The following is a 27,465-nucleotide window of genomic DNA, read 5'->3' as shown; positions in this document are numbered from 1 at the left end:
TTACCAAGATGGGGCCAGTGTGGTGGTGTAGTGGGTTAAACTGCATCCCATGGGATAAACAGCTACCAATCCAGCTCCCAGCTAATGCACCTGAGAAGGCCGTGGATGGTGGCCCAAGTACTTGGCTCCCTGCTACCTACTCCATACCTACCAAATAGAGTTCCTGGCTCTAGGCTTATTGTCCATTTCAGGAGTGAAGCAACTGATGGAAAATCAATCTTTCTCTCTTTCCCTCTCTCCCCCTCTGTCACTTTGCCTTTTAAATATATATATATATATATATGGAACAGGCAGAATTAGACAGTGAGAGAGAGACAGAGAGAAAGGTCTTCCTTTTTCTGTTGGTTCACTCTCCAAGTGGCCGCTACAGCTGGCATGTTGCGGCCAGCGCACTGCGCCAATCCGAAGCCGGGAGCCAGGTGCTTCCTCCTGGTCTCCCATGCAGGTGCAGGGCCCAAGCCCTTGGGCCATCCTCCACTGCCCTCCCGGGCCACAGCAGAAAGCTGGACTGGAAGAGGAGCAACCAGGACTAGAACCCGGGGTGCCGGCGCCACAGACGGAGGATTAGCCTAGTGAGCTGTGGCACCGGCCTTCAAATAAATATTTTTTAATTGCTCCAAAGTAAACAAAATACAGACACTCCTTGCCTTACTATGGGGTTATGTCCCAATAAACTTCTAGGATGCTAAAAACATTTTAAGTAAAAAAAACACAGAATACTCCTAAACCTACAGAACGCACTAACTGAGCAAGACGGTGCACTGTAGGGTGCCCGTCACTTCCCCTGGTGCCCGCAGGGCTGACGGGGAGCTGTGGCTTCACTGCCCGGCATCACGAGAGGACTGCACCACCTTATACTAGCCCTGGAAAACATCAGGAGCCCAGATTCCAAGTGTGGTTGCCACTGAACACACAGCCACTTTTGCACCCCGGCAAAGTTCAAAGATCACAAGTTGGAACCTTCTGTACTTTGTATAGAGCAAAAATGACAAACGGAAGATCCGCATGTTGAAAACGAGAACACTCTAACCGAAGAAACCAAAGCAGACCTACCTACTCGGAGAAACACGCCTGCTCGTGGATGGCAACTCGGCAGGGTGAAGACGTCATTGACTCATCCCAGATGATCTCCAGGTTTAAGGAAATGCCTATCAAAACCTCGGCAAGCGGTGTCGCAGGACAGACAAGCTTATTCTAGAATGTCTGTGAAAAGGCACAGGCCTTAGGCTGAGGAAATTTTGGAAAGAAAGAATAACGCCTAGGGAATCATCTACCCACTGTTCTAACTCCACTAATCAAGACAGTGTGGTACAGCGGAGGAACCGGAGGCCAAGGGCATATGACGAACTCAGCAACAGACCCTCAGGAGTGCCAAGTGACTGACAGGGGCACACGAGCAACTCTGGGAGAGAGCATTTGCAACAAACGGTGCTGGAATAACTGGCATCCACAGTCAAAAAGGATGAGTACCGGCCTCACCTTTACAACCTTCACACGCACCGCGAACCCAAACATACAATGTCAAACTGTCAAACTTTTGGCAGAAAATCTTTGGGGCCCAGAACGAGGTGAAGCATTCACAGACTCGACACTGAAAGCATGAACCGTAAAAGGAAAAATGGGTGAACCGGACCTAAGGAGAATTAAAAGCTTTGGGCGCAGGCTTTTGCCTTAGTGGCTTAGACACCTGTGGCTCAGAATCATTGTGTCTGGGTTTGATACTTGCTTCTGGTCCTGATTCCAGCTTGCTGATAACGTAGACCACGGAAGGCAGCGGTGAAAGCTCACATGATTCATCTGCATCGCTCACATAGGAGACCCAGGCTGTTCCCAGCTCATGGCTTCAGCCTGGCTTATCAGCTGCCGCGGGCATTTAGGGTGTGGACTAGCTGGATGGGTGCTCTCTCCATCTGCCTCTCTTTGCTTCTCAGTAAGCAAATAAATGGACCAGATTACACATGCTTGTTAAAGCATTAAAAACTTCTAGTTTGTGAACCATGTCAAAATGAAACCTCTTAGCCATGAGGAATAAAGAGGATGAAAAGCAACAGATTGGGGGAAAAAATTTATGAATCACATATCTGACAACAGATTCTAGGCCTTGAATCTTTCCAAGGAGCTCCGGACACTCAAGAGCAGGCCTTTGGGGCAGCGGTTAAGCCGCTGTTTGGGACATCCACATGCCACGTCAGAGCGCCTGGTTTGAGTCCCGGCTCCTCTGCTTCCAATCCAGCTGCCTGTTTCTGCGCACCCTGGGAGGCCGCAGGTGATGGCTCAAGTGCTTGGGTCTCTGCCACCCATGTGGGAGGCCTGGATGGAGACTGGGGACTCCTGGCTTCTGGGCTGGCACAGCCCTGGCTGTCGTGGGCGTTTGGGGAGCGAAGCAGAGGAGGGAAGTTCTCTGTCTGCCTTTCAAATAGAAATAAATTAAAAAGAAAAATCCGACTAGAAAGGAGCAAAAGACAAGAAGAGCCCCTTCAGTGAGGGCGCGCATGGATGCAAATGAGCGTGCCATGAGGGGAATGCCAATTACAGCTACAGTAAGACAGGACCACACAGCTGCCAGGACACTACAGTAAGAGAGCATGCGAACGCCAGGCGCTGGTGAGGCTGTGGGGAAAGCGGAGCTCTCCACGAGGCTGGCGGGGATCTGCACGGCGCACCCAAGCTGCGAAACCGGATGGCCTGGCACTTGCACTTCTGGGCATCTGTCGCAGAGAAAGGAAAACCCTGTTCTCACAAAAACCTCCGGGGGCTTCCCTGCAGCTGCTCACTGCCCGTCCGGCACGTGCCTGTCCTCAACCACAACACTGGCCCTCAGTGAGCAGCTGTGCCCAGGGGACAACACCCAGCGTGTGACCTGATGTCCAGCGACAACTGCCTGGCCACACAACCTGTGGAGCATCCCTTCTGGGGAATACTACTCAGCCAGGAAGAAAAGGAAGCCTGGCATATATATATATATATATACACACACACACACACACACACACACACACACACACACCTCGAATGGGTCCCAAAGGAACTGTGCTGAGTGAATGAAGCCTATTACCCAAAGCTAGCGACGGCCGGGAACAACCAAGCGCAGCTGTGAGATCGGGGTCTGGGGACGAGAGGGGTGTGGCCGTGGCTAGAAATGGGTTCTAGAAAGTGCCTTGTGAGGGAGTTTGTCTGCACCTTGACGGTGGCGGCAGCCACACAGACCTACCCCACTGGATGCAACCACACAGGGGCAAACTCAGACACACAAGACGGAGTGCATGTCAGACTGAGCAAAGCACACAGGTCCTACCCAAGTCGCTCACTGGTGGCGCCACTGCGGGACGCTGGGTGAAGGGGACACAGCAGGGGTGCGGGACCTTTCTTCTGCCAAGGGCCATTTGGATATTTATAACATCATTCGAGAGCATCAACTCAGGAATTAGCCTGCTGCAGATTTATTGCATTTTGAGTCTCGGCAGGGCCAGGCCACTGTGATTTGACAGGCGCTTCGGGGCCAGCAGGCTGGACCTTCCCCACCGCTGGTACCCAGGGCCTCTTGGGATCACTCCTTACCAACGCACGCCAATCTCTCTAAAACTGGACAAGTATCAATGACTAATCGCTGTTGAGAACACTAAAGACATTCTTCTCTTGTCCCTTTAAAGTGCCCTCATTTCTCCTTATGTCCCAACAAGTGATGGTGAGGTCTGAAGGCCAGTGCTGGGTCCCCCAGGGGGCTCCCAGGCAGCTCTGACCACATGCCAGGGAACTGGGTCACTCCACTCCCCTTTCCCGAAGCTCACACACACCAGGGAGGATGAAGAGGCGTCTGCCTGGAGAGCAGAGCGAGGCACAAGGCTCACGGAATGATCAAGAGGCTCACAGATTAGGGTCACCGCTTGCACTGTTAGTCGGCAAAAGCAGCGTGTTCGTGGAAATGATGCACCTGAGGGGTTAGGTCAGGTCTGGACGCTGCCTACGGCCCCACTGCACACCCCGGCTCTGCCATCTGCAAGACCAGCCCGCCCGCCAGGACCTAATCGCACATGTATTCCTGCAGCCACACTTGAGAAGAGGAAAAAGAACCCGATAAGATCAGTATTAAAAATGCTTTATTCAATGGCCAACAAATATGAGGGCACTTAGAAGGGACATGGAAATCAGAATTAACAGGTAAGTTTATCTTGGTGCTCAAAACCTTTGAAATCCAGGCATTTTTTTTTTTCCATAAAATGCATTCCCACGAACTTTTGGAAGAACCCCCCTCATACAGGAAAAGATATTTGGGAGGGTGTTTCCTTTAATAGAGAAGACCTTGTCTGGGATGCCTGCACTCCACACTGGACCGCCTGGGTTTGAGTTCTGGCTCCGCTCTGGATGCCAGCACACTTGGGAGGCAGAGATGATGGTACAAGTATTTGGGTCCCCACTACCCCCATAGGGGACCCAAAAAATGGAGTTTTCAGCTCCCAGCTTTGGTCTTGACCAAGCTTGGCCACTGTAGGCATTTGGGGAGTAAGCCAGCAGAAGGGAATTCTCTGCTTCTTAGAAAAATACATAAATAAATGATTTTTTTTTTAAGGAGAGGATGTTCATTATCTCTTACTAGAAATACAAGTGAAAACAACGAGGAGTCACTCACATCCGTGAGAATGGCTAACCATGAAAACACAGTCATGAAATGCATGTGTTGGCAAGGGTCTGGAGCAACTGGAACCTCCCGCAGCCTGCGTTCCTGGTGGGAATGCAGAATGGTACCGCCGCCTGGGGAGACTGCACGGGGATTTCAGAATCACCATAGGATCGGGCAAGTCCACTTCCGGGGACAGAGCTACAGGAATCCAAGGCAGGACTTGGAAGGCGCTTGCTCACCGTGTTCATAGCAGCACCAGTCCAGCCAAGAAACAGCAACCCCCACACACCGCTGGATGAATGGACAGACCAGATGCGGTGTGTGCACGCAGCGGGCAGCTCCTCTTCAGCCTGGGGAGCAGGGACTTCTGCCACACGCCACAAGCCAGATGAGCCCGAGGACACAATACTAAGAAAAACAAGCCGGCCGTGGACGCGCGGAGACTGCGTGCTTCTGCCTACAGAAGGTACTACAGTAGTCAACAGCACACAGGTTGCCAAGGGCTGTGGGGAGGGGGCCCCGGGGCTGGCTGCTTAACAGGTGGGCAGCTGCAGTTTTACAACATGAAATCTGCTTCTGGACACGGATGGCGGTGACGTGAGTGTGCCGAACACTCCTGAGCCACATACACACTTTGAAATAAACGGGTGAGACCAGGAGTTTTACATGGCATTTTTTTAAACCACAATTTAAAAAATAATCTGCATTCTATTTAATCCATAAATTTAAAGGACTAGCATTTCAACATGGGATCCATGTGACAATGATGTTTTACATTTTCTTTTAATAGACTACATCTCTAAAATCCCGTGTGTACTGATGTAGAGAGCACGCTCAACTGGGACTGGCCCCACTTGGAGGGCTCAGCACTCACACGGCTGCCCTGCGGTGCGGGTCTGAGCTGGACCTCTCCTGCCATCCATACCTGACACGCCTTACACTGGATGCTGGTGATTCAAAATACCGAGGAGTGGGGCAGGGGGCAGATCTGTTTTGGCATCTCCTTTGCTCTCAACTGAAAACTGCTCTGTGCAAAGGCTAAGAGGCAGAGCCCCGTGGCCCTCCACCAGTCCCTGGGCCTCTCCTGTTCATCCGGTGCTGCCGAGATCCTGCCGGACCTTAAGCCTCCCATAAGGTACCCAGGGTCTAAAGGAGGGACCCAGGCTCCATAGGCCGCTGAGCAGCACGGAATGTTACTAACGTCTATCCACGAATTCTGCTGTGCCAGGGAGCAAGTTGGTTTAAGACACTAACAGGAGCTGGCGCTATGGTGCGATGGGTAAAGCCGCCACTTCCAACACCAGCACCCCATATGGGCATCGTCCTGACTGTTCCACTTCCAATCCAGCTCCCTGCTAATGCACCTGGGAAAGGCAGCAGAGGATGGCTCCAAGTGCTTGGACCGACCCCTGCACCTAGGTGGGAGACTCAGATGAAGCTCCTGCCTTTGGCCTGGCCCAGCCGTGGCCTCTGTAGCCATCTGGGGAGTGAACTAGCAGATGGAAGATCTCTCTGTCTGTCTCTCCCTTTGACTGTCAAATAAATAAATCTTTTTTTTTTTTTAATAAGAAGTAAAAGACACTGCAAACGTGACATGTGGGGAGTTACTATTAGCCAGCACCATCCACAGCCTGGCCTTTCTCAATTCTTATTTCCAGACACAGTGACTACACTTCGGGATAAGAATATGCAGAGGATTTAACACGCTTGCTTTACACACACACACGGTGGAAAAACACTCACCAGAAAAGCACTCGGCAAGCCAGCACGTGTGGGTGATTTTCATAAGAATATTCAGGTTCACTTAAGAGATCATTTGTCAAGTTAATCCTCCCAGAGTGTAGAGAGACTGAAACTGAGGGAAAGGTTTAGGGAAACTGCAAGTGGGTCTGTCTGCCTGCAAACACACTAGCCTTCCCACGTATCTGCAGAAAAACGAGACCCACAGGGGAAGACAGGCCACTGCCACCCGGCACCTACCTGCTACGCGGCCCAGACAGGGCTTTCTCAGAACAAAGATGCAAGAACTCGCTGTTCTCCACCCCGAGCTGCTGAGCAGAAAACGACTTTGTGCCGGAAGGAGCCCCTGGCTACGGAGAACCCCTCTCTAACCTCGCACCCGGGTCCTGCTGGCCTCTCACCAGCCATAAAGACTCCTTTGTCAAAAATGGATCTTGCAATAAATTATCAAAAGCTGCATTGAAAATCTTAATGGATACGGGTGAGCAAGGAAAACTGAACAAGGCCGAAAAGATAAGAGAAACCACTTATCAACCCAGCATAAATGGGCTTTAGGCACTGAGCTAAGAGGGTAAGAATGACCAGGGGAAAAGTTAGTTACAGAGCACAAAACCGCCAAGTTTAGTCTCGGCTTTAATAAACTCACAAGTCCACCTAAGTCCTCTCCTCCACAGTAATCCTCAGCCCGCCCATACATCCTCTTCCCAAACAAAGCTCCTGAGAACCTCATACTGAAAACAGACCTTGGTATGTTAATCAAGCAAACTCCTTATAACTTATCACCTAATCCTACGCAGTATCACACCAGTTATCACGAACGTGGTTAGTACTACAAAACACCATCTCGAGACCCACTGAAGACAGTGATCTTAAAAGCTTGTCATCTCCAGCAGGTGTTTCCCTTACAACTAGCCTGTTCAGTAGCATTCGTCACACAAAAACACACTCGTGCCCGTCTTTACATTGCGAAGTCCATGCGGGGTGGGAGGTTGGCACATTGATTCAACACCCTGGGAGGCAACAGGTGATGGCACAGGTGCTGGGTCCCTGCCACCCACACCGGAGATCTGGACTGAGTTCCCAGCTCCAGCATGGCCTCGTCCTAACAATTCCAGGCATTTAGGAGATGAACCGGGGACAGGAGCTGTCTGTCTCCAAGCCTTTCAAATAAAAGAAAAAGACCAGTGCATGATCTCAACAGCTAACCTTTGACAAGGAAGGAGAAGCAATTTCCACGCACAAAGTAGCCACAAGCAGAGACTGTTGTGCAGGCATTCGGTGTAGAACTACAACAGCTTCCAGAGCGCTCACAACAGGCATACATCCATGGACCTCTACCAGCTCACTCAGTCTGCAAGAATGCCCCCAGCTGGGAGCACGCGCTTACACCAGTGGCTAAGATGCACCTGTCTCCCATCTGATTGCCTGGGTTCAGTACTCGGCTCCTGACACAAGCTTCCTGCTACTGCAGATCTGGGAGGCAGCAGTGATGGTTGAAGTAACTGAGTTCCTACCAGCCACATGGTAGACCTGGACTTTGGTCCTGGCTCCTGGCTCCTGGCTCTGGCCTCGGTCCAGCCCTGGTCATTGCGGGCATCTGAGCAGGGTACCAGAGGAAGGGAGGTTTGTCTTTGAATGAGACATACATATAATTTAAAGTGTGCTGCAGAGAGGCTCACACGTAGACTAGAGACGGCTGTGAGCACCGAGAACTCTGAAGGCTGATCGGAGCTCAGCAGTGGCCTAATTAAGGTAACAGTGGCAACAGCCCCTAGCTCCTTTTTGGAAGTGCCTGCCACATCAAGAAGGAGATGTCCAGCCAACACGTGCAGCGACTGCCATTTCTGCCATGGCTGCCAACCTCTGACAGGTGACACACCCTCCTGAGGCTGTGTCCAAAGGCTCTGTAGCACGGGCATGTACCTGCCTCCTCCAAGCCCCCCCCGCCCCGAAGGTTCTGAAGACAGGGTCAACTCCTGCTCCCAAGCCCAAAATGGGTCACTGCGTTCCAGAATTCAGGGCTCTGGTCTGTGAACTTGACTCTGCTTAGCCTCCGGCACGATAAGTGTGATTCAGATTCTAGCAGGCTCTGTCCTGGACTATACTGCTCGCTCGCTTCTAGTTTGTTTACACAGGGCAGGCGAACCTGGATGGAGAGTAAATGTGGTTCTGGTGGCCACTGATGGACATATAAACCCTGCCCATCAGGACGGACCCCTGAGACTCTCTCCTCCCCTGGTTACCACCGTTCAAAGTCACAGCCAGCACGCCCAAGGTCAGGGCTGCAAGTGCTTCTCACCTGAGCATAGTTTGCTTCAATGGCAGCCTATCTGGCATCAAAGTCAGCATTCCCGGATGACCGGAAGACCTGAGACCGCCCGCCCCTCTGCCCTAACACAGAAGGCGCACGAGCTCGCCAACTTGCCACAACCTCTACCAGCTCCGGCTGCCTCACTGGCTCTACTGCGGGCCTTGCTGGGTATTCGCACTGGCCACTCCCAGTGCCGACCCTAAAACCACCTTTAGTCCCTGAAACAAAAGCCTACAACCTAACCTCCGGAGCACCAGTCCACACCCCCGCTCCGCTGTAAGCCCAGAGCGGCACTTGAGCCAAAAACAATCATCTTCATGGCTCCGTGCTGCTTCTGCTTAGATGAACAGTTCACTTGGTTAACGTCACTCTGGAAAATGATTCACCCGTGCGCCCGCTTCTCCACACCTTCAGCTATTTCCTGTAACCGCCCAGCTACCTGGGAAGTGGACCAGCACTCACAGGGTAAGCCTGGCGGCTGAAGAGCATGCCAAGGCTACGGGCTTTAGCTTAGTGGAGGAAGCACACTCAGAACTTTCATCCCAAATGCTGATATTTGAACCTCAGCTCATCGCCGCCACCAAACTTAATGTGGGGGGAAAAACAGTGTAGGTTTGACATTTCATTTGCCATAGTCTCCATTCCCATCAAAACACAAAACAAACCGGTGGAAGGATCCTACAAGGGTTAAATGCTACTACACCTGGTGGGCGCTCGGTGCAGAAGTGACCACCACCCAGGATGCCTGCATCTCACACCAGAGCACCTGGGCGCAGGGCCCAGCTTCGCTTCCAACTCCAGCACCCTGCTAACGCACATCCTCGGTGGCGGCGGGTGATGGCTCAACTAGCTCGGTCCCTGCCACCCAGGCGGGAGACTCAGAGCCAAGTTCCAGGCTCCTGGCTTTGGCCTGGCCCAGTCCAGTCCAGGCCGTGGTGGGCATCTGGGGAAGCAACCAGCTGATGGAAAACCTCTACCTTTCAGGAAAAGTAAAATACACGTAACGTGGACGCCACACACACAGCTATGCAGACACCCGTATGCTGGCTTCGTCTTACCCAGGCTTTGCTTACCCATTGCACTGAGATAGTGGTTGAAGGCCTGGCAAGGAGGACTTGGGGTTTGTGTTGATTTGTCACAGCTCATGGGTGCCGGGCTCCTGTCTGTGTCAAAAGAGAAATACCCACTGGACGATCGAGACAGCAGGGAGGATCTTCGGACAAAGATGAAGAGCGGGGACCTGGTAGCGAAAGGGCCAGGGCTGGCCGATGGGGCCAGCGGGCCCTGAGGGCTGCCGTGCGCACAGCGGTCGCCTTCCGGATTACCTTGCGGCTCCGACTGCAGGGAGGTGGGGGCCCCAGGCCTGAGCTGGGGCGGCCTCTCCGCAGGCTGCAACTGTCCACCTTCTCTGTCACACTCAGAACTTACATCGGAAGGTTGCTTGGCCATTTGGTCGTTTTTTCTGTGAATAAAATAAGTAAATAAATAAATAAAGCTCAGGTTTTATTTTTCAGCTCAAAAACGCGTAGTTGGCCAACTTTCACCTACTCATTAAAAGTTCTTAAAAAGTTCAAGCGCTTGGGGGTGGGGGCAGCACTGTGGCACAGCAGCTAAAGCCACACCCTGTAGCACCCACATCCCATATGGTTGCCAGTTCCAGTCCTGGCTGCTCCACTTCTTATCCAGCTCTCTGCTATGGCCTGGGAAAGCAGTAGAAGACGGCCCAAGTGCTTGGGCCCCTGCACCTGCGTGGGAGACCGGGAGGAAGCTCCTGGCTCCAGGCTTCGGATTGCAGCCATCTGGGGAGTGAACCAGCAGATGGAAGACCTCTCTCTCTCTCTCTGCCTCTCTGTAACTCTGCCTTTTAAATAAGTAAATAAAATCTTAAAGAAAAAAAAAAGTTCAAGCACTTTAAAATGAAATCCTAGATAGGAGCAAAAAAATGCACCCAGAACGAAAAAGCCCCCATGACCTCAGTTGGAACTCAACTCCGCAGCCCCAAACAAAATAGCGCCCCAGCGTCCAGGGCTCAGGCGCACACACAGCAGCGGCTCGGCTGCACTGTACCGGCATGTGCTCCTCGCGCTAGACAGACCCGCACCAGCCCGAACTCCCAGCGGGCTGCCCAGCGGGCTCTGATTTCCCGGGATCAGCCGGCGCTGCAGCCCAGGGCCAGGCGCAGATGCAGCGATTGCAGGCGGCTGGCCGCGTTCCCCGCTCCGGCCCCATTGTTCGCCGAAAATGCTGAGGGCAGCAAGTCTGGGGAAGGTTTGGCAGCGGCCGCAGTCGTAGTAAGTGCGTCACAATAGAGTTTGTAACTCCGAGCGCGGCTCGGCCCGGCTGCGGTGTTCCCCGATCGCCCTGCGTTCCCGCTCCCCGCCCGCGCGCCGCGCCGAACCGGAAAGAACTTCTGCACGGTGCGGCGTTCCTGCGAGGCGCGCGCCTCCGAACGGACAAACCCCCGACCCCCCCACCGTCCCCGGAGCCTGCCCCGGCAGCCCCCTCCAGCAGAAGTTCACAGCTCGCTCCGCACGCCAGGCGCCCGAGACCCTCCCCTTGCAAAGCAGGCAAGCAAAACTCACGTCCGCCCCTTCCCTTCCGAGCGTGGCGTCCGCGCCCGGGCCCCGCGGCGTCCGGCCCGCGCCCTTCGCCGACCCGGCGCCCCCAGACCGTCACCACGAAGGCGGCGCTGGAGACAAAGCCCGGCGCTCGGGCTCACAGCCCCCTGGGCAGCGCAGAGCCCACGCCTGCCCGCCCGTCCGCTGCCGCCGCCGCCGCTGCTGCGATCCCCCGGGTGGCCGAGGGCTCCGCGCGCCGAGCCTCCAGCCCGCGCCGCGCCTCCAGCCCGCGCTGCCCCGGCCGCCGCCGCCGGGAACATCCTCCGCCTCCTCCCGCTCCTCCCCTCGCGCACTGCGCCCGCCGCCGCCGGCACCACCGACCTCCCCGCGCCGCTGGCGCCGGGTGCCCGCGCTCCCAATTGGCCCGAGCGCGATCGCTCGGCGCCGCAGCCAATCGGCAGCGGAGGCGGAGGCGGCGCCTACGGGTCAGGCCGCCAAAGGCGAGGCGATTGTTGACAAACTCGCCTCCGAGCGCCTCTCCGCCAGCCGCGGCGACAGCCCTGGCGGAGGCTCCGGGGGGCTCGGCTGCCCCGGCCTCCCCTGCGCCCGGTCGGACACCGCGCGCGCCTCGACAGCTCCCGCCGCCGCCCCGGCAGCCGGTCACCTGGAGACAAAGCAGGAGCCGCAGGGCCGCCGTCACACCCCGTGCCTTAGCCACTCGCCCCTAGGTTCAGGCCGGTCGGAACGAGGACCTCTGCGGTCGCCCCGGCCGCGGTGGCAGCTCTCTCCAACTTTCCCCCCCCTTCTCCCGCGCGCAGCGGGCCAGCCCCAAATCAGAGCGCGCACATCCATGTCCCCACCCTCCGCGACGGGCAGGTTCTCAGCCCGCAGCGCCCACCCCCGGGGGCACGGCCTGCAGCCCACGGCGCCTCCAGCGGACACCGCAGATGGGTTATGGGTGCGCTTGGGCACGCTCGAACTAAGACAGCCCGGCCCCGCGCACCGGGCAGGTTTTGCCAGCCGGGGCTCGTGGCCCTGGTTGTAAGGGGAGGCCCTGGAGCTCTCGCTGTCTGCGGATCGTGCGGCTTGGCACCGCCCGCAGCACATCCACAGACCGAGCAGGGACACCCCCAGGCGTGTCCGAGAAGGCGAACGCAGAAACTGCTCCGACTCCTCTGCTTGAAGAGGTAAAAGGAAAAGCCCACTATCCTGTTAAGTAGCCACCACAGTTCCGCAAACCCTCTGCAACCGGCCGCGCGCTCCAGAAAAGCAGAGCGCCGCTCGACCGCAGGCCGCGACCCGTGGCCGGGCAGCGAGATCTCCCGGCTGCGCGTGCGGGGCTGGTACCTCAGAGCGGACCCCAGCGCCCGAGCCAGCGCCTCTCCACCCGGGTCCGCGACGCTGCACCGTCGCGCACCAGACCCCGGCCCTAGCCACACTTCGGCCAAGGGCATGCAACCCCTGCGCGGATGACCCTTCCTGTTGCCGGAGAGGGGACACGATGGGCACCAACGCCGCCTCCCGCCCGGCGACAAGCGGGACGGAGACGCGCGCGTCTGCCCGCACGTGCGCGGGAAGCGGGCGGTGGGTGGAGCCGTTCGGGCCCCTGTGCCTGTCTCCCATCCGTTCCCGGCCCGCTGCCCGGGGTTCAGGCATTTTTACCTTGCGCTTCTCAGTCCGAGAATCAGAGTCAGACATTGGGGGGAGGTGGGTCAGGGGAAGGGCGCCGAGGCGGTGGCGACGGGATCGGGACGGGCCAGGCAGTCCGAGGCGGTGTTGGCCGCAATAGGGCAAGGCTGGCAGGGTGGCTAAGAGGATCCGGCAGCGGCAATGCTGGATGGAGCGCTCCGACGAGCTGGAGAAGCCGCGGCGGCGCCGAGCGAAGTGAAACCAGCGCGGCCTTGCAAGCCCAGCTCGGGCTCGCCGCCCCGCGCCCGCGCCCAATCACCGCGGGCCCCGCCCCCACACCCCGCCCCCGGCCGGCGGGCGCGCAGGCCCCGCCCCCGTGGCGCCCGGGCGGCCGGCGCGTGCAGGTTCCCACAGGTGAGGGCGGGGGAGGGCCCGCTGGGGGCCCCGCCGCGCGCGCTCGCAGCCTCGCGCGCCGCCCGCCCCGGCGTGTTTACCCTGCGGGCGGCGGTGTGAGCGCCCAACCCCCACCCCGAAGGGTGACATCGCCGACGCGGGCCGGGGTCGGCCTCTCGGAACTATCTGGGCACGCTGTGAGGGGCTGGCTCCGGGGCAGGTGCCGGGGCTGGGGTGGCCCTGAAGAACTCGCGGACGCGGGGCTGGATACCGTGGCTCTGAGCTCTGCGGGCGCCAAGGAACCCCGAGCAGCCGACGGCACATCCCCTTACCCACCCACCCCGCAGCCGCGCTCGGCGCGGGCCCCGCAATAACTCTCCAACTTTTGTCCCGCTCTCTGTGGGCATCGAGAGACCCCGAGCCCGTGGTGGGACGGGGAGTCGAGGGAAGGGGCCAGGGGCTGAAGTAAGCAGGCGTCTTCCCCGCAGCCCTGGTGCGGGGCAGGATGCGAGTGTGCGCAGAGCGGATGAAAATAGGGAAATGAAAAAAGGACTCGAAAATGAATCATTTGAACAAAAAATAAAGACACCGAGGAGGGCCGCCGACCCCAGGTGCGGGAGAAGCCTACACCCGCAGCTCGGGGGAGACCCCTGAGGTTTGCCGAGCGGGAATCCCTGGAGGAGGGAAGGCTGACGGCGATGTCTGGACCACGCTGGGAGAACCGAGCGGAGGCGCGACTTCTCCCGCCGCTCCTCCACGCGTGCCCCTGATCCCTTGTCCCGCGGAGACCGAACTCCGCGCCCCGCCCTGCCATCCCCCGGCGGCGCACCGCGGACCGCCGCCTCCCTGGCACGCGGCCGGTGGCCCGACCCCTGCCGGCCCCTAGCGCACCTGCGAACCCCCAGCCCCAGGCCTCCAGGTGACCATGGGGAAGGAGCGAGAGGTGGATCGCAAAGGGAACTTCGCGCCGGGGAGGGCAGCCCAGCCGGATCAGGGAAACTCGATTCCGAGGCTGCCCGACCCCGCACCCGGCCAGCGCGGGGAGGGAAGGGGCCTTGGCATGGGGAGGCGGCGTCCTGCCGCCCGGCCGCCTGGGTCGATGGTGACGTTCCTAAGCAGATCGAGCGTCAGCGTGACACAGCACAGCCCCAGGTTAAAGTCTCCTTCGAGGTGAAGGAGGCCGCGGGTTCCGGGAGAAGCGGGAGGAGGCGCGCCGGGCCCCGCCCGGGAGTTTCGCTGCAAGAGGGCAAGGGCGTGGGCGTGGACAGCGCCGAGTGGACTCGGAGGCCCAGTCAGCCCGTCTGCCTTCGACGATCGGACCAACTCTCCGCGCCTTGGCGGCCCCGCGTCGCCCCCGGGTGCAAGCACCGCAGCCTTGGCCGCGCAAGCCGCTGCCCCGAGCGTTCAACGGGGCTGGGCGACAGTCAAGGGCCCAGAAAAGAACCACGCAGCAGAGCGCCCCTTGGCTCAGTGTCCGCGCCTGTACAGCTCCAGCGCCCCCGGGGCGCCGCGCCAGGGACCCGGTGAGCGCTTCAAAGCGCACAGGCTTCGGGGAGAGAGCACCGGGCTGCGCGCTCCTGTCTGGAGCGCTACCCCGAGACCGGGTCCCGCGTTCCCCGCCGCGTGGAGCGCACCTCCGGAAAAAGCGCCCGAGCGCACGGAAGGGTCGGTGGGCGCTGAGTCACCGATCCTGGACGTCGCCCTCGCGGACGCAGGCAGCGCAGCAGCCCTTCTGTCTCTGCCTCGGGACCTTAAAGGAGGGGAGAGGGCAGAAGGCTTGGGGCCGAGAGAAGAATGCAGTCGGGCACACGAGATTAGAATAGGAAAGCTATGGCTTGCGCCTCGGACCACGGGAGTGGGAGTTCCAAAACCAGTTTGCTGCGGCATCTCGCGGGGGCCCGCCTCCCGGTTCTCGGCGAGCCGCGGGAGCCTGCTTGCTTTATTTGGTTGTGTCGGTGTGCGCCTTCCAAACGCAGATGACAGCTTCCGAGGGTCGCGAAAGCGCCGGCCCGGAGACCTGCTGGGGCGGGCGCACAGCCCCAGGCCCCCACTCCTACCTCTACCCGGCCTTTCTTCACCGAGTCCAACAGGATCTGCCTCTCTGAAAGAGCTTCGGCCGCCGAACTGAGCCTTCGCCTGCGCGCACAACGGGTGGAACCTTTATTTTTCCGCTTTTGCCTGAGGGTGTTTGATTTTCAGGTTTTGCTTTTTATTTTTTCACCCAGCACCACTTTTTTTTTTTTTTAATCACCAGAAATCTGAGTCACCTTTGGCGGCACCCGACCGTGGGGCGCGCCTGTGCGGAGAACTCACCGCGACCGTCTAGCGGGGTGCGGGGTTGCAGGGAGAGAGCAAGGCGCCGCACTAACTGTGCGGCTAGCGACGCGCGGCGCCAGTTTCGGCGGGACTCGGGTCGCCGCGGGCACGGCTCGGCGCGTGCCGGTCCGGCCTCTGCCCCAGCTCCGGGCGGCAGCGGCGCGAGCGGCGCGCGGGCCACTGCGCCTCCCGCCACGCCCGTTACAGCTTGGCTCGCTGCTCCGGCCGCGGGGAGGGCGGCCCTTCGCGGGCCAGCGGCTGCAGGCAGGCGGGATAGAAGGCCCAGGCGGCCCGCGGGTTGGGGATCCCGGCGATGGGTGCGTGGAGGCTGGTCCTTGGGATGTTGAAAGCAGAGATCACCCTGAGGGCGTCGTCTCTCACGGAGTTGCACAGGTCCAGCAACTGGAAAACAGGACGCAAAGGCGTGGATCAGACCTTGGGCGCGCTCGGAGAGATCTGGGCCCGGCGGCTTTCCCACCAGGCCCAAAGACCCACACACCCCGCGCCCTCAGAAACTGGTTTCTCTTCGGATTTCTCGGGACCCAGGCGGGTCGAAGCCACCGGTCGTGAATGGCCCTCGGGAGCCCCTTTACATGTTAGAAATTCCCAACTCCGTGACACTTGGCCCTGCAGAACCCCGAAATTTGGAGCGGCGGCGGCTGTGCCTCCGTGTCGGCCGCGGAGCTGGACACGGAGGCCTCAGAATTCGTCAATGTTCCTCTTCCCTGCGCTCCGTTCCTCCTCCCCGCCCCCGCCCGCCGCCCGCCGCCCGCCGCCCGCCGCCCGCCGCCGCCGCCTTCGCCTGTCTTCCGCAGCTAGTCGCCTCTGCAGTGCCTGGGGTGCCACCCTCTGGTGCGCAGACGCAACTGAACGGGAAGCGCCTCAGAGCAGGTGAACTCGTGGACACCCGGCCCGCCGGCCCACGCTAGCGCCCTCTGACACATGGCTGGCCACAGCCCTGGCGCTTGGCACGGTGGGTCGGCGGGCCGACATTGGGCTGGCACCCTCGAGCGCTGTCCACCGGAGGCTGCGGGTGATCACCTTGTCCTTAACTTGAAAGCTCCGCGGATAGCCCCAGCTGTTCAGACAGAAATCACTGGCCGAGGGGAGAGGAAGATGCGGGCCGGTACCTTGGACAAGCTGCCCTGGGTGCGTGTTTATTTTCATTTCCATAGTTTAGGTGCCAGCACATTTTATTTTATTCCCAGAAAAAAAGAAAGCTGCCAAAAATAATGCTTTTTCTAAAGTTAAACAAAGGCCAGCACTGTGGGCCTCTATGTTTCAAGTTTGCAGTTGTAAACTCTTGTCACCCCTGGAATCTCAGTGAGCACCCATGTTGTCTTGGTTTAAAAATATCACATGAGCCCACCTTATCCTCACCTGGCCCTCACTAGGGTGAAGACCGCGGTTTCTTTGACAGTGGGACAGAATGCCATTTCAGGTGTTCAGAGAACACCAAAAAAGGCAGGGCCCCCAAAAGCGGGTGGAGTAATGGGAGCCAAGTGGGGGACAGCATGAATGGTACAGGCCCAACCCCACTCCTCCGTGAAAACGTGCTCTATTACACCAGTAATGTCTAATGCAAACTTCATTCTCCACACGCTGTGGTTAAGCACCATCAAATCAGTACTGAAAAGACTTTGATCATATTTGCAAGATGCACTAAGATGAACTTTCACAGGCCAAGATGTCAAAGTTTGTAATTAATGCTCTTGACAAATCCCTGACTAATCTGTCAACTCTCAGTGTCTTTAACCACATAGTTCAAAACCATGAGAGGTTACACAGCCCCTACCCGGTCCACGAATTGTCATATGATTATTCAAGGTGATTTTCCCCTGTTGAGTTTGCATTACGAAACTCAACCAACTTGAAAACAACAACAACAACAAAAAAGCAGAATGAGGGGGTCAGGGGGTGGGGAGTGACAGAAGAGAAAGATCTTCCATCTGCTGGTTCACTCTCCCAAATGGCTGCAACAGCCAGGTCTGGGCCAGGCTGAAGCCAGGAGCTGGGGACTTCATGTGGGTCTCCCAGGTAGGTGACAGGGGCCCAAGTGCTTGAGCCAATCTTCACTGCTTTCCCAGAAGTAGTAGCAGGGAGTGGGACTGGGATTACAGTGGCCAGGACTTGAACTGGCACTCCAATATAGGATCCTGGCGTCACAGGCAGCAGTTTAACCTGGTGCACCACAACACTGGCCCCTCAACCAACTTTTGTCACACTCTGTGCAAAAGGTTTCGCTGCCTCTTTCCTTGTGCCTCACCTCTCCTGCTGCTGGTGCCACATGACCTCATGCTGGTCTCTGTGTCAAGCCCCTTACCCAACTAGGAATGTGTCTTGATTAGCCCCTGTCTTGCTTGGGCACTGTGCTAGAGTCTTTTTCTCCATCCCTTGCGTCTGAGCTGGCTTGCAACTTGCTTTGCCAATAAAATGTGGAGAAGGTGTCACTGTGAATTCCAGCATTTAGGCCTTAAGCATCTTTGCAACTCCATCTTTGCTCTCCTGTAACACCAAGACCACTTGCTGAGCAGAAGTCTAGAGTGGCGTGATTTCTGAGCCCCAGGTTCGCGCCTACCTAAGACGAGCCAGAGACCTGCCCAGGTTGCCTACCCACAACCTTGATGTCAATCATCCTTGCTTAAATGCACAGAAATGGAAACTTTTGACCTTACCACAACCAAACAACAAATAAACTTGCTAAAAGGCATCAGTTATACATCATTTTCAAAAGGAAACTCAATGCAGCCAACTCTTTCTTTCTAAGAGATGGTTAGATAGGAGTGGCGTTTAATGTCATTTCTTGTCCATTCTTTTTTAGTCGACTTGATTTTAGATTCACTGACTATTGAGAAAAGTTTTTAAAGAAAAGGCAACTTAAAACAATGAATCAAGTGGTATTTTTTAATCTAAAAGCTAGGATATGGGAACAAGGTAAGAGTCATTGGTAGAATAAGGTTTTACCATCTTTGCCAGGGAGCAGCAGTGTCCCCCCCTTACTTAGCCTAACTAGAGAGTCGAACTGGAGGAAGGGTTCGTCCCATGGCAATTTTTGCTCCTGCTATCATGCAGCACTGGCCTTCTGGCAGGTGCCTCTGGCTCCCCTGCCCACCTTTGCTCTCCCTCATGTTAGTGCATGCTTGTCTTGTCCGACCCCAGGCCCCACGCAATTTGTCATAGGTTGTTACCCCAGCCTTGCCAAGGACCCATCTGTGCCAGGGAGGGTCATGTTTTCCATAGCCCATCCCAGATGGCCAAGCATGTAAAGGCTCCAGGGCACAGAGGAACCACCTGGCTGCATCCCCAGCAGTTTTGTGAAGCAACGTACGACACTTGACCTGGGTAACCCAGGTTACCCAGCAGCTCTGTGCTGCTTCAGCATTTGCTGCACACCTACTGTGTGCTAGGTTATTGAGGAGGCAATGATGCCTACTGTCTCATTCAGTACTCAGAACAACTCCACCAGCCCTTGCTCCATTTCGTAGATGAGACCAAGGCTTAAAGAATTTCGCACCTCGCTCCAAGTCATGTACTCAGAACTGGGGTTTTATTCTGAGATTCTCTGCATCAACAGTCTGCTCTACCCTTCTGCCTCCATCTTGGCCCCAGTGCCTCACTGGTCCAGTCCCTAGAGGATGTGGGATGACGGCTGAGGAAATGCTTCCTCGATGAGAGCACATGAGTGGCCCGCGAAGCTCTCCCCAAGTCAGAATCAACATTCTGTGCACGCCCAGTGTGGAGGGCACGGGGCTGCCTGGCAGTGCTGGCTCAGATTCCCCAAGGGGACCAGGGCAGCTGCAGGAGCCAGGGGCCCTGTGTGATGTGGCCACCGCAGGCAGGTGCCAAGCACATTGGGTTCAGAGCCAACTGCTCTGATGTGAAAGAGCCCAGCTTCAAGATCTGGGAGCTTCTCCCGCAGAAGGACGAGGTTCCAGCTCTCCAGAAAATGTGCTCATTCAGACGGTCTTCCAAACATGGTGGGTTCTTTCCCTGTGTGGGGCAGGGGGCATTTACCATGTGCAGGGTGTCCCTCAGCAAGTGGGGAGACCCTTCAGCACTGGCCGAGCAGCCCCCTGTGCTCCTCTGCAGCCCATCACCCTGTCATCAAACACAATTCCACTGCCTTCAAAAGAGCAGCCTGCAGCGCTGGGGTTAGCCTAGGTGTTAGGTGGCCACACCCCACGCCGGAGCGCTGGCTTTGATGCCTGGCTCGGCTCCCAACAGCTTCCTTCTAGTGCGGACCCTGGTGGCAGTGGTGGTGGCGTAAGTAACTGGGTCTCTGACACTCGCATGGGGGACCTGGACTGAGTACCTGTCTTCTGGATTAAGCCCCAGTAAAGACCATTGTGTGCATTTGGAGAGTAAACCAGCAGATGGGACCTCTCTCCACCCCCAACCCCTGCTCCTGCTGTCTCTCCCCACTTCTCAAAAAAATAATAATAAGCAGAAATATTTTTCAAAAGCAGTAGGCTGGTGACTGCTAACTCATGACCAATAACAATGGCCACAATCGAGGCGTTAACCTACAGCTCTTGCTAATTCTTGTAAACACTTCCAAACTCACTGACCACGCAGAGGCCTTGGTCTGATTTATCTCCCACTGATTCTGGAGCAGAATCACTCATCCTGTAAACAAACATTCCCTAAGCAGGGTGGGAGGTCTGGGATGGTTAATTTGCCACCTTAACCCCTAGTGCCTGATTAGCAGTCACTGTAAAGAAAAACAAACGTGGCGCACAGGCGAGAGGCATAGCCTCACAATGTGTGCCGTGGTTCCGTCTCCTTACCCAACAGCCCCTGGGAAAAGAGCCCCATTCCTGTCCCCACTGAACACCACTCAGGCCTCGGGCTCAGGCAGGGCCTTTGCGGGCTGGTCCGAGGTTGCACCATACAGTCTCACAGCACAAAACAAAATCCCACAGCTCTATTCAGTACCCCGGACTCCAGCTTTTCCTCTGAATCAATGTAATGATAGTTTATGTTGATGACTTCTTCAGCTGATAAGAACTATTTAGTGTAATCTGACATGTTTCAGCAGAAAAATTGCCAGCCTCACCAGGGAGCAGCAGCGTCCCCCTTACTTAGCCTACTAGAGAGCTGAATTGGAGGGAGGGTTCGTCCTGTGGCAATTTTTGTTTTCAGCCAAAGAGTACACAATTCAACTATTTGCTAAGTATGACTAAAAACACCCACTTCAGGAAATGGGGCTTTGAACCCTGCTGTTGCCATTTCCAATCCATGAAGCCATCCTTATGTCTAAGAGGGAGGGACCAAGTGGCTCTGGCCCCAGGGTGAGTATCTCTAAACCTTGTGTGCACCTGTTCTCCAGTCGAGTTCTCTGCAACTCGACCGTATGCTTCATCATCATTGCCTAAAACGAGACTGCTGCTGCTGAGACATCAGCTCTACCCACTGCACGCACACTCCTGCCCTTGATTCATTCTGCGACTGATTCATAAGAGGAGAGGTTTAAAAAGAAGACAAGTGCATAGAGCTTCCCTTTTAGACTACAGGAAACCATATAAAAGTTTTGGCAATGGAATTAAAGTAACCACAATGCCGCTCTTGGTAGCATTTTCTGCAAGAACATTTACATGAAACAAGAAAGAATATTCAATTAGGTGGTTAATATAAAGAGTTACTATTAGCTTCACACCTTTTCGTACGAAAGAATATGGCATTTTAGTCATCTGACAGTTTAGCCTGATAAGTACAGGCTTAATGAAATGTGAACATACCCAGAAGGAATAATATTTTTCCCCAGTTTCCTAGAGATTTTGAGAAAAGATTTATTTATTTGAAAGGTAGAGTGACAGAGAGAAAGAGAGAGCTTCCATCTGCTGGTTCACTCTCCAAATGGCCAGGCCTGAGCCATGCTGAAGCCAGGAGCCCGGAACTCCATCCTGGCCTCCCGCATGGGCAGCAGAGGCCCAACCGTTGCTGTCCCAGATGCAGGATTGGGAGCTAAGCAGAGCAGCCAGGAAGCCAACCGGCATTCCAGTATGGGATGCCAGCATTGCAAGAGGCAGCTTAACTCACTGTGCCACAGCATCAGCCCCCACCAGAGGCATCATTTTCTTTTTCTTTCTTTTTTTAAAATAGTTATTTATTTATTTGAAAGTCAGAGTTACACAGAGAGAAAAAAGGCAGAGAGGAGAGAGAGAGAGAGAGATCTTCCATCTGATGGTTCACTCCCCAATTGGCCGCAGCAGCTGGAACTGCGCCAATCTGAAGCCAGGAGCCAGGAGCTTCTTCTGGGTCTCCCACGTGGGTGCAGGGGCCCAAAGACTTGGGCCATCTTGTACTGCTTTCCCAGGCCATAGCAGAGAGCTGGATTGGAAGTGGAGTAGCCGGGTCTCGAACCGGCGCCCATATGGGATACTGGCGCTTCAGGCCAGGGCGTTAACCCACTGTGCTACAGCTGAACCTCCAGAGGCATAATTTTCAATCAAAAAAATTTTAAGAGATGGAGCCCTTGGAGCTTGCTTTGTGGCATGGCGGGTAAAGCCACCACCTGCAATGTTGGCATCCCTTATGGGCATCAGTTCGTGTCCCAGTTGCTCCACTTCTGATCCAATTCCCTCCCAAGAAAAGCAGCGAAAGATGGCTCAAGTGCTTGGGCCCCTGCTACCCATGTGGGAGACCTGGATGAAGTTCCTGGCTCCCGATTTTGGCCTGGTCCATCTCTGGCCATTGTGGCCATCTGGTGAGTGAACCAGCAGATGGAAGACTCTCTCTCTCTCTCTCTAACTCTGACTTTCAAATAAAATAAATATTATATATAGAGAAGAGCCCCATAAAATACAAGAACTAAATATGGCTGTCCCTCAATATCCATGCTGGCATAGTATTTGCAAATAACCTATGCACATCCTCTCATATACACTGAATCATCTCGAGATGACTTCTAATGCCTAATGCAACATAAATTCTGTGTAAATAGTCATTAAATATTATTGGTAGGCAAGAATGACAAGAAAAATAGTCTGTATATATTCAGTACAGACACGGTTTATTTTTTCTGAACATCTTCAGCATGCAGTAATTTGGATCGATGCATGTGGAACTCATGGCCTCAGAGAGCCAACTGTTTATAGGGAGAGACCAGAGTTATTGTGGAGGACTTTTTTATCCAGGGTCCTGGGAGTTCTAACTTCCTAGATCTAAATGATTCCAAAAGCAACTTGGGAGGGTTTCTACTTCTGTTCAGATGTAGAAGGATTCAAGAGAACTGTGCTCACTGGGTAATAAGCAGAGGAATCTGGACAAAATAGGAACCACACATTGTATGGAAGTACTGGGAAGCATTAAACATAAGGGACTATGAATGCAGCAATTTCAGGTAGAAACAAGCTCTTTAGAGGGAAGCCAAAGCCATGCAAGTTTCTATGTGGAAGATAGAGTTCTGCTTGGGGTGCAGGTGGACGGGCGTGTGAGACCACCAGAGATGGACAGCCTCTGGAGTGCTGAGGAAAAGGACCATATGTAGCGGGACTGGAAAGAACTGGAGTAGACACACACCAAATGGCACAACAACTCCTAACCCCAATCCAGAGTTGTGCTATAAAGGCAGATGTTCACGGGTGCCAGAAAGCCAGAGAACCACATATTGTCTTGTACATCCTTGTAACGCTTGGGTGTGTGGGCGGTGCTGCACCTGAACTTGAGGTGGAGTCAGAGGTGTCTGAGGCTGCAGCCAGCACCCCCCTCCCCCACCTCCCGGTCTCAGCTGCTGCTGGGATCAGAGAGGCAGCACGGGACGGCTGTGGGCTGAACACAATGCACTCTGTCTTTCACTTGACTCTGCCAGGAGTCTTCACAATCAGCCCCTTACCCCAGCCACCAACCCCCCAAAGCAGGGACATAAACAAAACAAAATAAAAACTGTTATATGTGATCTCTGGAGTGTAATAAACAGTTAGAAACCCACAAAGCAGCAGGAAAATGTGAGGCAAAATTTGGAGAAAATGCAATCAATAAAAGCAGACTTGTAAATGATTAGTTATCGGAATTAACCAATAAGGATATTAAAACAACTATTATAAACAGGTTCAAGAATGTTTAAGATAAGACAATAGATAGAATGGGTTATAATGACATATTTCGTGATATAAATGTGGCCTCTAAAAGGAAAAATCTAGAACTGAAAGATGGAATATTTGAGATAAAAATTCATGGATGGCTTAAACAGCAAAATAAACATTGAAGAAGTAAGACTGGCACTTTTAAAAACAAACCAGTAGAAGTCATACCAAAGTGGGCAAAGAAAATAAAGCGAGCAGAACCCCAGTGCTCTGTGGAATTGTAAGGGCAATCTAACCTACATGCAACTGGGATCCTAGAAGTTAAAGAGAACGTGATATGAAATACACGAAGGTACAATGGCTGAAATGTTTCTGCACTTGATATACAAAATATCTTCTACATACTCTAGAGCTCAATGAATATCAAGCAGATAGATTTAAAAAAAAACCACACTCAGGCACATCATAGAAAAATTGCTTAAGACCAAAGGAATGGAAAAACCATAAGATTAGTCAGAGAAAACTTCATGCATGAGTAAAGTGATAAGAGTGACAGCTGGGGGCTAGCATTGTGGTGCAGTGGGGTAAGCCACTGCTTGCAACAACCACATCCCGTATCGGAACAACAGTTCAGGCCCCAGCAGCTCCGCTCTGGATCCAGCTCCCTGCTTATGTGCCTGGGGAGGCAGCAGAAGATGACCCAAGTGCTTGGGCTCCTGCCACCCACATGGCAGATGTGGATGGAGTACCTGGCTCCTGGCTTAGGCCTGATCCAACCCTGCCTGTTGAGGGCACCTGGGGAGTGACCCAGCAGATGGAAGATCTCTCTGTCTCTCCCTCTCTCTTACTTTCAAATAAATAAATAAATCTAGAAAAAAAAAAAAAAAAACCTGAACTCTCATGAGGCAAGACAGAAGACAACAGATGACAAGTCAATCTAAATATACTTTAAAAATGAAGATGAAATTAAAATTCAAGTTCTTTAATATAAGAGCATATAACACCAGGTTGAAACTTTGATCTACAATTTTATAAAAAAATCTCTTTTTAAAAAATAAAGAGGATGAGAGATGCTTTTCATTTTCTGAAGCATACCCTGATGCTAAAATCTACCAAAGTCATAGCCAAGAAAATAAAATCTGAATATAGACATGAAATCTTTAACAAGATATTTACAGAGTCATAATATGTAAGGGGGCGGGCAGAGTTGTGGCACAGCAGGTGAAGCTGCCTCCTGCAGTGCTGGCATCCCCTATGGGCCCTGGTTTGAGACCTGGCTGCTCCATTTCCAATCCAGCTCCCTGCTAATGCGCCTGGGAAAGCAGCAGAGGACAGCCTAAGTCCTTGGGCCCCTGCAGAGACCTAGAGGAAGCTCCTGGCTCCTGGCTTCAGCCTGGCCCAGTCCTGGTTGTTGCAGCCATTTGGGAAGTGAACCAGCATATGGAAGCTTTCTCTCCCTCCCTCTCTCTCTCTCTCTCTCTCTCTCTCTCTAACTGTGCATTTCAAATAAGTTTTTTTTAAATATATAAAAAGGTAAGTATAATGGCCCAGTGAGGTTTATCCCCCAAATGCAAGACTGGCTTAACATTTACCAGTTACCATATTTGATAATAGAATAAAGGAGGAAAATTGTATGCTCACTATGCTAAAAATAAATTTTAAAAATGGACAAAATTCAAAACCATTCAAGATAGAAACTCAAGCTAGGAATAGAAGGAACCTTCGTCACTCTTATAAAGAATACCTGTGAACAAAACTACAGTTAACACCAAAATATTGAACAATTACCCCTAAGAAAAAGAAAAATGCAAGAATACCTTGTTTCAATATTTCTTCTCAACATTATGTTGTTGCAGGTCTTAGTCAATGCAATAAGACAAGAGAAATATATTAAAAACATATAGATGAGGAAGAAAGGAGTAAAACATTTTATCCTCATATATTTAGAAAATCTCAAGAAATCTACAAATAAACAACTAATAAGAGACTTACTGATCTTATGTATGTGGGGAGCAATCCGGACTAGACTGTTACTCGAATTAAGACTTATTCTATGCATCTGCTCTCCCACAATATGGCGCTGGGAGAGAAGTAAACAGCTTCCGCACAGCTGCCTCGAGTTCAACTAATGAGCTGTAGGACTTGCTCCTGATTGGAGGAGAGCAGCGTACTCGGCGTGTGGGCAGCCGAGTTGGGATTGGCGGAGGAGGACTATAAAGGAGGAGAGAGACGGCATGCACCAGGAACATCTATGGGGAACATCTAAGGGAACCCGTGCGGCCCCCGAGAGAACCGGCCGGCGGTGTGCCGCTCCCCTGCGGAAGTGGGGAATGCGGCCAGGGGGAACTGCCCTTCCACGGAGGTGGAAGGGATAGTAGCCGACCCGGGAAGAACCAGCAGCAAACCCGGGGAGGGCCGAGCAGACGAAAGAACAGCGCAGGGTCCTGTGTCGTTCCTCCACGAAGAGGGGGAGCGACATAATGGTGCCGTGACTCGGATGTGAAGCCTAGGCAGGGCTTGGTGTTGCTCCTCCATGAAGAGGGGGAGCGACAATGTACACAAGTAAATGTACAAAAATCAATTGTATGTGTACTAACAATGGAACATGTATTTTAAAAATTAAAATTTTTTAAAGATTTTATTTAAGAATTTATTTGAGAATTAGAGTTACAGACAATGAGAGGGAGGGACAGAAAGAAAGGTCTTCCTTCCATTGGTTCACTCCCCAAATGGCCGCAACAGCCAGAGCTGCACCAATCTGAAGCCAGGAGCCAGGAGCTTCCTCCAGGTCTCCCTTGTGGGTGCAGGGGCGCAAGGACTTGGGCCATTTCCTACTGCTTTCCCAAGCCATAGCATAAAGCTGGACTGGAAGCAGAGCAGCGGGACTAGAACCTGGCACTGCAGGCAGAGGATTAACCTACTGCACCACAGCATCGGCCCCTAAAAAATTAAAATTTAATGTATACATTGTCAATAGCTTTAAAAATATAAAAACTCAAAGTTTAATGAATATGTTCAATAATTTTGTCACTGAATATTTAAAAACACTGCTAGAGGGAATGGAGATATGGCACATTCACGACTTGTTACAATACCAACAATCTCCCAAAAGATGCAGAGATCCAGGGCAGTCACAAATCCTAGCTGCTGGCCCTTTTCCTCCGTGGACTTTGCAAGTACAAAAGGCTCCGGAGAGCCAAAATGATTCTGAAAAGGAAGGAAGTATCTAAAGAATTTGTTATCTAGTCTAAGATTTACTGCAACCATTAAGAAGAATTAGCAGAATAATAGATGTCGATCCATGGGGTAGAATGAAAGTCCAGAAGCAGATCCACATTTACATGCCCAACTGAGTCTTCAGGAAGAAGCCAGGGGAAATGGAAAGACTTTTTAACAAATGGTGCTCGAGCATTTGGACAATGTGTGAAAAACAATTAACCTCGCACTACGCTCAGAAATTAATCTGAGATAGGAGATAACCTAAATGTAAAAGTAAAAGTCATGGGGGCCGGCGCTGTGGCTCAGCGGGTTAACGGCCTGGCCTGAAGCACCGGCATCCCATACGGGTTCAAGACCGTTTCAAGACCCGGCTGCTCCACTTCCACTCCAGCTCTCTGCTTTGGCCTGGGAAAGCAGCAGAAGATGGCCCAAGTCCTTGGGCCCCTGCACCCGCATAGGAGACCTGGAAGAAGCTCCTGGCTCCTGGCTTCGGATTGGCGCAGCTCGGGCCTTTGCGGCCAATTGGGGAGTGAACCATCAGATGGAAAACCTCTCTCTCTCTCTGCCTCTCTTCTCTTTGTGTAACTCTGACTTTCAAATAAACAAATTAATCTTTTTTAAAAAAAAAAAGTAATAATCATATGGCTTCTAAAAGAA

General features: G+C 53.8%; 2 protein-coding genes across 8 annotated transcripts in view; both read right to left on the bottom strand.

The window, feature by feature from the left end:
* BCL2L11 (BCL2 like 11) overlaps nucleotides 1–14,266 on the bottom strand; it is a 50,165-nt gene extending 35,899 nt beyond the window's left edge. The window contains exons 1-3 of one of the 6 annotated variants that reach the window (XM_051836352.2): nucleotides 11,252–11,551; nucleotides 9,995–10,131; nucleotides 9,743–9,832 (exon numbers count right to left, since the gene is read on the bottom strand). In XM_051836352.2, the coding sequence (XP_051692312.2) occupies nucleotides 9,743–9,832; nucleotides 9,995–10,131; nucleotides 11,252–11,547 (523 nt within the window). In that variant the 5' untranslated portion in view covers nucleotides 11,548–11,551. Of the gene's footprint in view, nucleotides 1–9,742; nucleotides 10,132–10,736; nucleotides 11,030–11,251; nucleotides 11,552–11,608; nucleotides 11,640–12,889; nucleotides 13,031–14,140 lie in introns of those variants that run through there. The other 5 variants (XM_051836363.2, XM_051836354.2, XM_070068802.1 and 2 more) reach the window with 5 other exon arrangements.
* Nucleotides 14,141–27,465, bottom strand: part of ACOXL (acyl-CoA oxidase like) — a 371,066-nt gene continuing 357,741 nt past the window's right edge. For both annotated transcript variants that reach the window (XM_051836339.2, XM_051836342.2), the window contains exon 19: nucleotides 14,141–15,967. In XM_051836339.2, the coding sequence (XP_051692299.1) occupies nucleotides 15,767–15,967 (201 nt within the window). In that variant the 3' untranslated portion in view covers nucleotides 14,141–15,766. The remainder of the gene's footprint in view (nucleotides 15,968–27,465) is intronic.

This window comes from Oryctolagus cuniculus, chromosome 2 (assembly GCF_964237555.1).
Source record: "Oryctolagus cuniculus chromosome 2, mOryCun1.1, whole genome shotgun sequence".
NCBI classification, from domain to species: Eukaryota; Metazoa; Chordata; class Mammalia; order Lagomorpha; family Leporidae; genus Oryctolagus; species Oryctolagus cuniculus.
This window is presented reverse-complemented; position numbering and strand designations above follow the sequence as displayed.